This window comes from Teleopsis dalmanni, chromosome X (assembly GCF_002237135.1).
Source record: "Teleopsis dalmanni isolate 2A chromosome X, ASM223713v2, whole genome shotgun sequence".
In the NCBI taxonomy this organism is placed as follows: Eukaryota; Metazoa; Arthropoda; class Insecta; order Diptera; family Diopsidae; genus Teleopsis; species Teleopsis dalmanni.
Window position 1 is genome coordinate 96,955,975 of NC_051848.1, and position 13,293 is coordinate 96,969,267.

General features: G+C 31.7%; 4 protein-coding genes across 5 annotated transcripts; 2 read left to right on the plus strand and 2 right to left on the minus strand.

Moving 5' to 3' along the window:
- Positions 1–149: 149 nt before the first annotated feature.
- Positions 150–1,230, minus strand: LOC119662357. The gene is made up of 3 exons (XM_038071963.1): positions 1,158–1,230; positions 796–957; positions 150–733 (listed from the first exon to the last, which is right to left on the minus strand). Exons 2-3 carry the CDS (start codon positions 809–811, stop codon positions 420–422), a joined length of 330 nt encoding a protein of 109 aa, XP_037927891.1. The 5' UTR covers positions 812–957; positions 1,158–1,230; the 3' UTR covers positions 150–419.
- Positions 1,231–2,962: 1,732 nt separating this feature from the next.
- Positions 2,963–7,413, plus strand: LOC119687539 (cytokine receptor-like). 2 transcript variants are annotated; one of them, XM_038101880.1, is made up of 5 exons: positions 2,963–3,183; positions 3,273–4,314; positions 4,371–4,677; positions 4,734–5,475; positions 5,541–7,413. In XM_038101880.1, exons 2-5 carry the CDS (start codon positions 3,347–3,349, stop codon positions 6,971–6,973), a joined length of 3,450 nt encoding a protein of 1,149 aa, XP_037957808.1. In that variant the 5' UTR covers positions 2,963–3,183; positions 3,273–3,346; the 3' UTR covers positions 6,974–7,413. The 2 variants fall into 2 exon arrangements, with proteins under 2 accessions (XP_037957808.1, XP_037957807.1); XM_038101879.1 differs by having other exon boundaries at positions 2,963–4,314.
- A 1,472-nt stretch (positions 7,414–8,885) lies between these two features.
- On the plus strand, positions 8,886–9,805 carry LOC119662257. The gene is made up of 3 exons (XM_038071846.1): positions 8,886–8,915; positions 9,061–9,205; positions 9,284–9,805. The coding sequence occupies exons 1-3, from the start codon at positions 8,905–8,907 to the stop codon at positions 9,587–9,589; spliced, it is 462 nt and encodes a 153-aa protein (XP_037927774.1). The 5' UTR covers positions 8,886–8,904; the 3' UTR covers positions 9,590–9,805.
- On the minus strand, positions 9,795–11,494 carry LOC119688752 (putative nuclease HARBI1). The gene is made up of 3 exons (XM_038103419.1): positions 11,279–11,494; positions 10,415–11,224; positions 9,795–9,805 (listed from the first exon to the last, which is right to left on the minus strand). Exons 1-3 carry the CDS (start codon positions 11,430–11,432, stop codon positions 9,795–9,797), a joined length of 975 nt encoding a protein of 324 aa, XP_037959347.1. The 5' UTR covers positions 11,433–11,494.
- Between the last annotated feature and the right edge of the window lie 1,799 nt (positions 11,495–13,293).

A 13,293-nucleotide genomic window follows, 5' to 3' on the forward strand; every position in this document is an offset into this window, starting at 1 on the left:
AAGTTCAAAAGTACTAAACTTATATACTATATATACTAAACCTAATACACTAAGTGTATCGAACTTATCATTAATAGGTTAAAAATAATAAAATTAAATTTTAATATTTATTAAAACTTAAAACTAAATTCAATTATTAATTAGTTAGGACAAAATAAAATTGAATCGCTATCGTTTGTTTTGCCATATTTTAAATCCAGTTCATATATCGCCAATATCTCTTTTTGTTTTAACTTCCCCTTTTTTTAGCCTGAATCTCATGTTCATCTTATCCTCCTTCATGCGCAATTTTTTTAGTTCCAATTCTTTGTGAAACTCGAATTTTTCTACTTCAAGTTGAAGCTTCCGATTTTGGAACTCCTCTCGTTTGCGTTCAAAATCGCTTAGTTCATGAATGGCGGATTTTTGTTTATTACGTCTTAAATTGTTTTCGAAACAAATCCTCCCTGGTGTAGTTTTTTTTGTGTGTTAACCTCGCTTCTGTTAGTAGTGGTCTGTTGCACAGTATTTTCTGTCAGTATATCTGCATTAAATATCGTGCTAAACGGTGTTGCTTCTTCGCTGTTCGCTATTTCAACGCCTGCTTGTTCGCTGGTACTATTCAGTTCTTGCACTGACGTCTCCTCGTCGAACACCATAACAGAAGATTGTAAAACAATTTCGTTACTCCAAGCTTTCTCACCAAATATTTCCGACAATTGGTCATAATATGGACACATCAATTTTACCTTATCTACAAACAAAAAGGAAACATATATATAACATTTATACTAACATAAAATTGATTTTAATTACCTTTTACAGATGTCATCTAGCAAGCCGGCGCCAGTAGACTTGCGCCAATTGTTTGCCTTCACAAAACTTTGCTTAAAATATCCCATCTTAAATCTTACTAAGTCCCACGTTGCATCAATTTTTGTCCTTCCAATAGTTGTTTTTAATATATTTGGGCTGTTTCTATAATTAAAACGAATCAAGTTTTGTGAAAATAATAAACCTTAAAATGTCCGTTTGCATGAATATATTCTAATATTTTTAAATTTTCCTTATTTGTCCATTTTCGTATTGGATTTTTTCTTTTCCGTGTTTTTGTTTGTACATTACTCACTAAATTAAATCATTTTAATTTAAAAATTATATTTAATTTATTAACTTACTTTTGCCAAATGTCCTGCTCTTCACTTAACACAATATTTAATATTAATCAAAAACAAAAACAAAACAAATTTTAAATGCTGTCCATACGAAATGCTTAGTATAAATACATTTTCGGAGTAAAATTTTTTCTTATGTATAAGAAATATGGCAACATTGAAAAAAGAGTAAAAGTGCAACGCAAATGTTAGTCAAACCAAATACTTGACTAACGTAGTAACATTGCAACACATCACTAGATATGTATTTTGTTGTTGCTGCGTTGCACTTTTAATACGTTACCAATAACCCTATTGTATACTTCATATTCAAACAGTAATAACCATTAAGAATTGAATCGAATATGCAAATAATTATCTGGGATCAAATACATTTATATGATTAAGCAAATTAAACTAAAAATTTTGTTAAAAATAGTTTTCAATTAATTGATTTCAATTGTTACATAATAACTTATATATGTATTTATCATATTTTAAGTTTTTTATATTACTGAAAGGTAAACATATGAATATTCTGCTACCCCAAAAGAAACTAATTGAATGTTATCGTGGTAAGATCACATGTATTCAATACGTGTTGCAAAATGCTTTAAAATAGAAATTTACTTTAGTAATTTCTCTTCGTTATGCTCGAAGTGAGCGTAGTTTCCGTTCTTCCTATTTCATTTCTATTCGAACCTTTCTAAATTTTAAATAGTTTCTTTCGGCAAAAAAATTAACATTACAAGTTTAGAATTATAGGAAATACAAACAATAATATTGTTCAGCTTTTCCTAATCGCGATTAGCGAACTTATAGTGTAACATAGAGTTTCTTTATAAAATTGCACCCAAAAAAGGCGCTTTACGTATAATAAGTGAAATAATGCATAACAGATGTATTTACAAAAAAATAACTTTGAAACAAAAATAGGTAACTTCAAAAATTTACTTTCTAAAGCTGTAAAGCTATAGTTTATAAGCTCGTTCTAATATAAAAGCACGCCAAGTGTTTTTGTTAGTGTCACTAATTAAATAAGAAATGACAAAAAACTTGCAACTTAAGCATTGAAAGTTTGTGCAGCCTTGGCTACCTATGGAAAAACAGAATTAGTCATCGCTTCTAATTTGACTGGCACGAGTTTTAAGCCTAGCATATTCAGTCAAAATAAATTATATAAAGACTATAAACTAATTTAAAAATTCTAATATTTCCTGAGACCAGTAATGACTACTTGGCAATACACGAAACAGCGTTGTATGCTGAGCCAATGGCTCGTTTATGTAACTTTCTCGATCGTTCGAGAAAACGAAGTGAGAAAGTTGCAAAACGAGCTGCAAATTTCAATATATTAACTAACACTTTTGTTGTTGTCTTTTCATTTCTATTCCAACCGTTCTAACTTTTAGATAGTTTCTTTTCTTCATAAAATGTGTCACTTTCGACAAAAAAAAATTACAAAATTAATAATAGTTTACAATATTTATACATTAATAAAATTCGCAAATATAAGCCCACTTTCCTGAAGAAAGAATTACATATAGAGTAGATAAACATTTTGGTTAAAAAATTTTGAGTTTTTTTACTTTTTTTTTAAATAATGAAAAATAATGAAGAAGAAATGATTTATTAAAAAGTCTCAACGATATTATGGAAAATTTAATTCGAAAGAAATAAACGTCACATATACCAACTTCTGTACAGTACGCAGCTAAAATTTTAAAATTAGAATCTTATAGTGTAAACGCCCTGTTGGCAATCTCATTTTACAATTTTGAATGATGGCAACTTTATTTAAAATCACTTTACGCACACTACTAAAAATATTGTTTTTAATCAGAAATGAGGTTTCCAAGAAATTTAAAAATAATTAACCATTTAGGGTTCAACTCTGTGGAAGTGTTAACGTTTGAATAAAAATAGTAAATGTATATAAATACATAACGCCACCGAAAATGTATTAAAAGAGCAAAACACCTTTGATTCTGGAAAAACGTTTGCAAATATAAACAAATTGTAAGGATTCGTTCGTATTACTTCTTTAAAGGTAACAAATCGTTATCGGATCGGTATCGTATATTAAAATGTATTTTTTGTTGATACTACTTATGTCATATGTGCTAAAATCTATTCAAGCAACGGTTCCGGGAGACATATATCCAGAATTAGTTGAGATAGAAATAGGTGGAAGCGCGAATATTACATGTCGTATGAATCAAACGTATTTTCAGGATAGCAACTCAACTGATTTATATATTTTCAATGATTCTACAAAAAGCAGAGTACCACAAAAAGATATTGAAATAATAAATAACACAACAATAACTTTTATGATTCGAGACGCACCAGAACAATTTTCAAAGTATATATGTAAATGTGGCATACACGCTCTTGCGCAAGCAAATGTCTATGTAGGCTATATTCCATCGAACCTGCCAGTACAGGATTTTCGCTGTCTTTCATACGACTTCGAATATATGATTTGCAACTTTACTAAGCCATTCAATCCTGTTAGCAGTCAATATGTACTTACGTATGTAACACAGTCGCCTGATTATAGTTATGATACGATTTGTAACTACGACAATAAAACTGTATGTAACATTACTCGGATAAACGCAGAATTCTTCAATTTTACTTTAAACGCTACGAATAATCTCGGGTCCTTCACACAATATTTCTATATTAACAATTGGGATTCTATGATACCATCAAAACCAGGGCATGATTACCGTATAATAAACATAACAACTACTTTTTTTGAAGCTACTTGGAAAATTCCGAAAGGAGAGAAGTATAAAAATAAAGGATTAGATTGGAATATTCAACTGACACCAGAAACCAAAAATATTAGTAAAGATATACAGATGAAATCAAATACTGAAGTTCACATTCAACTTTATGATTTGCCGTTTGCTTTTTATAAATATGACTTAAAAATTAGAGTTAAAGTTAAAACTGCGCTATTAAAAGAAAAAATGTGGAGTGAACCATTTTTGCTTAGTTTTAATACTTCTGCCAGGTTACCTGATCGGCCTCCTCGAACAAGCAACGGTAGTTTTTATATCGATTCAACAGAAACTTACGTGCGTCTTTATTGGGAGCTTTTAGGACCAACTGAATATAATGGAGACAATTTCACCTATATTATAAGTGAATTTTTAAATCATACTCTAATGTAAGTGTTAATTGAAAAAAATTTATCACAAACTAAGGTATATATTTGTTTTGGAGGCAACACCAGTCAATACAATTCGAGAACAATTCTGCAAAGTTTAGGTTGGATAAGTATTCCTCTTACCATTTCCAAATAAAAAGTAGTAATCATCTAGGTGAGTCGAGAGAAGCAAGCATTATTTCAATATTCCCGCAGCAGTCCCGGATTTCTAAAAATTATAAACCGCTCTCAATACATAATGTTTACCATGCTACTAATCGAACTTATACCCTTACTTGGTGTTCGCCAATAAATACTGAGGGTCTGCTTGGTTACACAGTTTACTGGTGCAATTCAAAAAGAGCACTTCAGAATGAATGCAATGTAAGAAAATTATGTATAGCAAATTTTTTAAACTCACCATTTTATTGTGTTTCTAGGAGTCAATTCATTTTGAGGATTTTGGTCCGAATGTTAAAACTTTTACAAGTAAGTCTCAGGAACATACACTTAATTTAGCAGTCTCTGCAAACTTTGTGGGTTTCAATACGGGTATGCATTGGTCACCATGCACGATGGATGAAAATAGTGATCTAATAAAAATGGATCCAAGTGCGCAGCAAATATCTGCTTCTGCTATTACAATACAATGGAGTTCAGAAAGTATTTGTGTCTCTATACTTGATGGTTACAATGTTACTTATTGTGAAGTAGAATTTAAAAATAAAAGTTGCTCAAATTTACCTACTTATATAATTGTGGACAAAAATTTGAAAAAACTTACAATATCTTATTTGAAGCCTTATACAATTTATAAAATTCAAATGAGAATGTATTCTCATGTTAATGAGGGTAAAATGAGTGATCCAATATATCTCCAAACTCTCGAGTGCGCTCCATCACCTCCACGTCAACTGCAGGTGTCGAACATTACTAATTCAAGCGCTTTGTTAAAATGGTTGCCTCCTAGTCAGCCTAACGGGCCGATTCGAAATTATATTGCTACTGTGAATGGTGAAAGATATCATATTCCAAATGAAGATTTTTATAATTCCTCAAACCAAATTATCTATAAAGTAGAAAATTTATACGCGTACACAGCATATAAGGTTTATGTGACAGCAGAAAATAGTGTTACCTCAGATACAAGCAACGATATTCACTTTACAACATTAATTAGTTGTAAGTATTATAATGAAATAAATAAACAATATATTAATAATTTTTTAAAACATTTTTCATAATAGATCCATCGCTACCTGGTAGTGCAGTTCCTGTAGGTGGTGATAACAACAATACTGTAATACAATGGGCCGAACCTGTATTACCAGGTGGTCCTTTAAGTTTTTACGAAGTAGCGGTTACTCAAACACGGAACACTGATGTGTTAGCAAGAAGGATAAGTGTTATCGAAGGACTCAATTGTAGTTTAAAAATACCTGCATGTATCGATCATGAATATAAAACAACTTTAGAAGTTCGAGCAGTAAATGCTGTAGATATAAACGATATTTCACAAGACGAAAAAAAGTCTTCTTTTTCAGACGATGTAGTTATAAACGATTATTATGAAACAAATGAACTGATATGCTCAAATGGTAAAGAACCTATTACAAAATACCAAAACAGTTCTTTATATTACCTTTATAAATCTGAATGGGTAAAAGGTACTACATATGGTTGCCCCACAAATCGGCTTAGTAAAATAACCAAAATTGCACTTTGTGTTATTGTTTTGTCTTTAGGTGTAATGATGACTCTTTATATAGCACGAAAACAATACAACAAAATGGCGAATATAAATTGCACGCTACCTTCGGATTTTATAGATTTCGAAGTTCCTAAAGATAATAATGAAGTTTTTACGACCGAAATACTTAAAATAAAGAAAGATACTCAGATTGTTAAAATGAATACAAAGAAAGAATTTGGTTATTCAAATGAAAATCATCATTTGCTTTCCGCTGTTAATAATGAATTTGGTTATCATGCTGAGCCACATACATTCAGAAGTCAAAATATTAAAACCACATCTGTTAATGATATTAGTAGCATAACAGCGAATTCAGTGATTTACGAACGTACACATTCTAATGGGTCTTCTAGCTCGTTAGCTGAAAGCAGTTGTAGCAACATATCAAATACGTTTCAAAGCAACATCAATGGCAAAAGCAATTACAATGTTATTGAAGTAGTTGGCCTAAATATGGAAATATTACAAAAAGTTGGAGTCAACATCAGACCTGAAAGTGTCGTAAATTTGCAAGAGCATAATAGCGAAAATAATAATGACTGTAAGGGATTTAAAAAATCAAAATGTGATAATGGTTATGTTTCTGTAAATAACATAATTCAAACAAATCAATCATCCACATCAGACGAATATGTACCTTCATCGATTTTGATAGAAAATACTAATCAAGCATTACAAGATATTGATCATTACAGCCCAAAGATGGTAACTGCGCCTATTAATGCAAGTGGATATATACAGCATAATGAGTTATTTAAAGAAATATTTGAATTGTCTCCTCAATTAAGTTTGAATGATGATTACACAACAATAGAAGACTTAAATAAATTTAATTCCACTAGTAATGATTTGTTCAGCTCTGGTAAAATATCCGGTTATGTGAAACAACGTGACTTCACTGCTTATGGCCAACAGCAATCTATTTAAAAATTTATTCGATAAATCAAACGATCACAGATGTCTAGCAGTTAAATTTATTACAATATAATATTGAAGTAGATTTTCTGCTTGTTAAGTAATATCTAGTTAAAACCCCAGAACGAATAAATATAGACTTGCAATTTATTGATTTTATAATATTTTATATTACGATTTTTTAATATATTAGTTAAGTATAATTATAGTACTAACAGTACACAAATGGTAAATTTTATAAATACAGTTCAATCTATCAGAAAATGGATAAATGTATTATTTAATATGTCTATATAAATTTTAGTTGTACTTGAGAACATATTATAATAAGGAAAACAAATAACATAAAAATTCATAAGACTTGAAACTAATACATTCAAATTAACAAGAACAAAATTTCTACTACACTGGCCATTCATGTTAAAATTGTAAAATAAGTATTATATATCTAAGTTATGCATCCTTGTATATTTTTATTTTTTTGTTTTTAGTGTTAATGAAAATGTCTCATTGCTATTAATAAAAATTAATGAACTTTAAATTGAATTATATTTTTTATACAAAAGTTTGGAATATTTTAAATACTTTGAACAACACGGCGGCAAGCAAACCCTACGAACTTGTTTTGGAAGCGGCCGCTTCCTACCTTACGTCCCATATTTGGATAATAATCAAAATATATAAAAAAAGGTCATGGCCAGACCTGCTATGCAGTCATCATTGACCAAGTAAAAAAGTGATCAACAAAAAATGAAGGTGGTGAGAGAATGTATGTGATATACATATCGCACACCTTCTTCGAAAGAGGCAGAACTCGAAATTCCCCAATTTTCAGAAAACGCAAAAAATGTTTTGCACCGTAGTGTCATTCTTAACAATAAATCAAATATAACTGTTTTTTTCGACAATTTGCAACAATAAAAATTTTGCGCGTTGGTACACAGATAAACTATAAGCAAGTTATATACCGTAATGATCAATTTTTTTGGTCTTTGTCAAAACAAAATTGATCTTACAGTTTTTTTCATATATATATTTTTTTTTATATTCATCTTTATTCTGATAAATAAATAAAAAAAAATATATATTAAACACTGGCAACAAACATATGTATAAAAGAAATCAAACAAAAAAAAAAAAATAACAATGAGAGAAATAACATGTTGACTGATGTTTACATTTTCGTTTTCGCCAAAGCTGAGAGTGCAGCTTAAAATCGCAAGGTGAGAAAAAGAAAGAGGGGAAAGTTGAGTTCGATGGCCAGAGGAGAAAAAAAAACGGAGTCGAAATAAAAAAACAGTTTGATTGCTTTGGAGGTCGGGTGGTTGTTTTGTTTTGAGGCAATACGGTTGATACTCCGCGGCGGATGGTTAGAAAAAAAGATAAAGTGAACAAAAGAAAAACGGCGGATTAATAATAAAAATATAAAGTGAATAAAAAACGACGGATTCTTAGTGAACTACAAACGTAATAAACGCAAACATTGAAATAAAGGAATAAAATCAAGTGTATAGTTGGTGACTCCAAGCCCTGTATTGTGTTAATTTTTTTACACTGAGGAAGGGGTATTTTGAGCTGCATTTGGTAGATTCATTTCATCGATAAGAAACTGGTGGGCTTACAAAGGAAGCCAACCACATTTTAAAACGGGTGTTGCTGACGATCAACGGCAGATGTATGTAGCAGCAGCAAAGAATTCCACAGCATGTGCTTATATTATGCATATATATTATATCAATTGTCATATTTTTTTATATAATTTTTTGTTTATATAAGTAATTGAATTTTGTATGTATAAATACCTATATAAAGTATATTACAGGCATTGTATTATTTATGTTATTACTTAGTATTGTATTAAGTTTTTTTTTTTTTTGAAATACATCTAGTGTGTAATAATAGGCGAAAAAAAAATCTTGAAAAATAACGAAGAAATAATAAGAATGGTTAAATCGTAAGTATTAAGCACATTGATTTTTTTATTATGTTAGTTATTACCAAGTAACATTTATTTTATTCTATTTAATTTGTAGTTTACATACGTAAAATTAATTAAACAAACATAATTTTTGAAGTTTTTCTAAAAAATTTTTTTATAGAAATACACGTAAACTATGGACCACAAAGGAAACGAAGTGTTTTCTAGAGTGCTACTTGGCACGAAAGGAAGAGTTTATGGAAACCAGAAAAAAAAGACTTGGATATCAACATGTACTTGAGGACATGATAGCACATGGAATTGCAGTAAGTATCGCATAACTTCTGCAATCATTTGAATAAAAAAAAAAATTAAATTATATTAAAAAAAAATATTTATTTTAGGATGACTTTACTCCAGTCTGCTTAGAAAGAAAAATGCGCACACTTCTAAGTGCATTTAAAGCAGCCAAAGATAACAACAGACGGACTGGTGCATCGCAATGCTTACCACCCTACATGGAGTTGATGAACGAAATATTTGGTGATAAACCAATTATTTCAAATAATCACACTGCGACGTTAGGGTTTGACAGCTATGTTGAAGACATAGAGGTGCTGGAAGAGTTGGAAATAAACATTGTGCAAACGCACGCTGAGCTATCGCCAACGCAAGAAGCACCAACGGAAGAATCGCCAACGCAAGAATAACCAACGGAAGAATCGCCAACGCAGGAATCTCCAACGCAGGAATCGCCGACGCAAGAATCATCAACGCAGGAATTGCAAATGCAGGAATTGCCACAACCTTCAAAATTTAACCGCAAAAGAAAATCTGTGCGTCAAGAATATTATGATAACAAATTATTTGTTAAGAAAAGAATAGAGGAAGAGAAATTAAAATTTTTTAAAGAAACTATGAATGAACTGAAGCAAAAAAATAATTAAGAAATGGGGTAATGAATTGAAATTAGAGGAAAGAAAATTGAAATTGGAAGAAAATAAATTCAAGTTACTTGAAAAACTTACGCAAAATATGTAAATATATTTATATATATTTTATAAAAAAAATATGTGTAAGTTAAAATACTTTGTCAATGATATGAAATAAGTTGATATAATATTTTTATTTTAATTAAAAATATGTTATATTCATTTTATGTAATATATATTTTTAAGTTAAGAATTTCTTTAATTCATATTAAAATTTGTACTATTTATTTTACTTTTATGTAAAATATTTTAAGTTCAAATAAGTTTCTAGTTGTAATAGTATAGTATTTTTATTTTCGTTCAAAAACATTATAATATTTTAATCTTAAAACTAATCTTACACATTAATTTATGCTATTAATAAATAAATTACAAAATATTTACACATTAAAATATTATTACTTATTGAACTAAGTTAAGTTAGTTTCTATAAATGTAACAAAATTTTCTATTTAAAAAATTACAATAAATATATTAATTAATAAACTTATATAACACCTTTTCTTAACAAATAATTAAAAAGTCTTTCCCTTCTATTATTACCATGATCTAATTCATGCTCTTCATCAGCTTGCTGTTCGTCATTGTTTTGACTATTTGATTCAGCATTCTCAAACAAATCATCCTTTATAATACAAATATTATGTAAAATACAAACGCTTACAACTATATTTGTTATTGCAGCCAAAATTGTCTGCTCCGTAAATTTTAATAATCTTCGGAAACGAGTTTTTAGTAAACCAAAAGCGTTCTCAACTACAATACGAGCAGATGAGTGTTTTTCATTAAATTTTTTTTGACTATCGGTTAAATTCCCATAATTTTTGTAAGGTGACACAATCCAGTTTGTAGAAGGATAAGCAAAATCTCCAATAATAAATGTCGAGTTGGGAAATATTTCTTCGTATCTTGATTGTGCCATTCTATATAGCTTTGACTTTCTCAAAACTCTGTAATCATGCAAAGATCCAGGTTCTCCGCAAGTAACTTGCTTGCGATTAAAGTAATCTTCTTCATGGTTTTGTGGTTTTTTAATGGGAATGTGTGTACAATCGATTGCTCCGATAATGCCTGGTATTTTGTGTTTACGTTCAAATGTATTTATTATATCTAATGCAGCGACACCTCGTGGCCATGATACATAATCTCGGCCTATGGAAATCAAAAACGTAGCAACAGTTTTTACTGTTGACCATGCTGTAGAAACTGACACTCCAAAGAGATTTCCTAATTGTCTATAAGTTACTGTATTACCAACGTACCAAAGATATATATAGACAGACCTTCTGCAGCTTACATGTTTAATACCACCACAATCTGTATCCGACAAATTCTCCGATTCTGAGAAGCGCACTAGAAATAAATTAAATTTGTAATTTAATCACAAACAACTCAATGTATATTTACAGATAAGGTCTTCCGCTGTACTTCGTCGTAATCTGAAGTGATTTTTAAAATCCATTGGGTTCATTGATTCTATACTTTCTTCAAAATTTTTACACTTTTCCTGCTCTTCTTCACTCTTGCTTGAATCTTCAGAGGAGGCTGTTGCGGCATTCATAACATTTAAAAAATCCGTGAAACAACTTGCATCCCTCGGCCGCTGCAAAACGGTGCTTTCTTCTCCCAACATCGACACCACCTACAAAAATTTACTTATCTTAGTGTTTTATTTTTAAATTTCCAATATTCTTACCATTCCTTTTAATTCCGTGTTCATTTTAATTTTATAATATTTTTTTAAAAATATAACTGATTTATATGCACATATACAAGATTTGCCGTTTGTCAAAACAAAACATTTGACAGATTGCAACAGTGATGCCAATGACTCGCGTGGCCAACATAGGCCAACATGCATTTTTTGCCGTACTTGCGAGCCACCGAAAAGGCCTAATGAAGCATATACTATATAAACTGTATTATTTATTTTATTAGTTTTCTTTTTGGGAATCTCTTGAATTGTTTATTCTTAGTTTAAATAGATATATTTTATTTTTGTACTGAACCCTGGTATACGCTGAGTGTACCCCGGCCGTGGAAAGGGCCGGAAAGGTCATTACAACACATTCAGGGTTTGAATTGCTTGCTGAGAATTAGCAAAAGTAACCAAATTTTACGTGTAATGTTTAACTTTCGAAGAATAAATGTTTTGTAATAGCACTTTTCTTATTTCCTCGTGACTAACAACAATATTTAATTGCTTCTCCAGACCTAATGCCAGTGTACTTACTTACTTACTTATGTGGCCATAACAACCCGTTACCGAGTTTCGGCCTGACGCAGCATGTCTCCTCAGGCGCCTCTGCTGCGTGCGCGCCTTCTCCAGCCTCGTATATCAAGTCCAGTTAGTGCTCCCTCAACTTGATCACTCCACCGGAGACACGGTCTACCTCTACGTCTCTTCCGCCAACTACTGCTTCAAACACCTTTTTAGCCGGAGCAGCCTCATCCATTCTCACGACATGACCAAGCCAGCGAAGCCGCTGGATGTTAATGCGCTGAATTACATCAATGTCGTGATAAAGCTCGTACAGCTCGTGGTTCATTCTAATGCGGTAGTCGTCGCCAACTCGTAGAGGACCAAAGATCTTACGAAGAACTTTTCTCTCGAACACTCCCAGTGCTGCTTCATCATTCTGTAATAACGTCCATGCTTCTGCGCCATACAGAAGCACAGGGAGGATGAGCGACATATAGAGCGTAAGTTTCGTTTGTCGAGAGAGAGCTCTACATCCCAATTGCCTACTGAGCCCATAGTAGCACCTACTAGCAATCGTGATTCTTCGTCTGATCTCCAGACTGACATCATTTGTATTCGTTACGGCGGCGCCAAGGTAGATGAAATCCTTGACAGAATCGAAAGTATAGTCGCCAGCCACTAGCCCGGCGTCCGAGCGACGCACATTTCTACCAGTAGCCGACATATACTTCGTTTTTCCCTCATTCACCGCTAAACCCATTCTTGCAGATTCCTTTTCGATAGCAGCAAAAGCAGCTGTAACATCACGCTTGCTACGCCCAATGATGTCAATGTCGTCGGCGTAAGCAAGGAGCTGGACACATTTGTAGAATATTGTTCCATTACGATGAACACCTGCCCTGCGCATGATCACTTCCATGACGAAATTGAAGAGGTCACATGATAAGGGATCACCTTGTCTGAAGCCTCGCACGGTATCAAAAGGTTCAGAGAGACTCAATCCTACCTTGACGGAGCTACGGGTATTACTCAGCGTCATTCTGCAAAGTCGAATTAATTTTGCAGGAATACCGAGCTCAGACATTGCGGCGTAAACGCGATCCCTAATGGGGCTATCGAAAGCTGCTTTATAATCGACAAAAAGGTGATGAGTGTCGATGTTATGTTCGTGAGCTTTTTCCAGAATTTGTCGCAGTGTGAATATCTGATCAATGGTGGA

What these genes read in the sequence shown, in the direction of transcription:
- LOC119687539 (XM_038101879.1), top strand. Translation starts at nt 3,221, where the DNA reads ATGTATTTTTTGTTGATACTACTTATGTCATATGTGCTAAAATCTATT. An exon ending in CACTTCAGAATGAATGCAAT is followed by an intron (nt 4,678 to 4,733) that starts GTAAGAAAATTA and finishes TTGTGTTTCTAG; the next exon opens with GAGTCAATTCATTTTGAGGA. An exon ending in CTTTACAACATTAATTAGTT is followed by an intron (nt 5,476 to 5,540) that starts GTAAGTATTATA and finishes TTTTCATAATAG; the next exon opens with ATCCATCGCTACCTGGTAGT.
- LOC119662257 (XM_038071846.1), top strand. An exon ending in TGATAGCACATGGAATTGCA is followed by an intron (nt 9,206 to 9,283) that starts GTAAGTATCGCA and finishes TATTTATTTTAG; the next exon opens with GATGACTTTACTCCAGTCTG.
- LOC119688752 (XM_038103419.1), bottom strand. Translation starts at nt 11,432, where the DNA reads ATGAATGCCGCAACAGCCTCCTCTGAAGATTCAAGCAAGAGTGAAGAA. An exon ending in TACAGCGGAAGACCTTATCT is followed by an intron (nt 11,225 to 11,278) that starts GTAAATATACAT and finishes ATTTATTTCTAG; the next exon opens with TGCGCTTCTCAGAATCGGAG.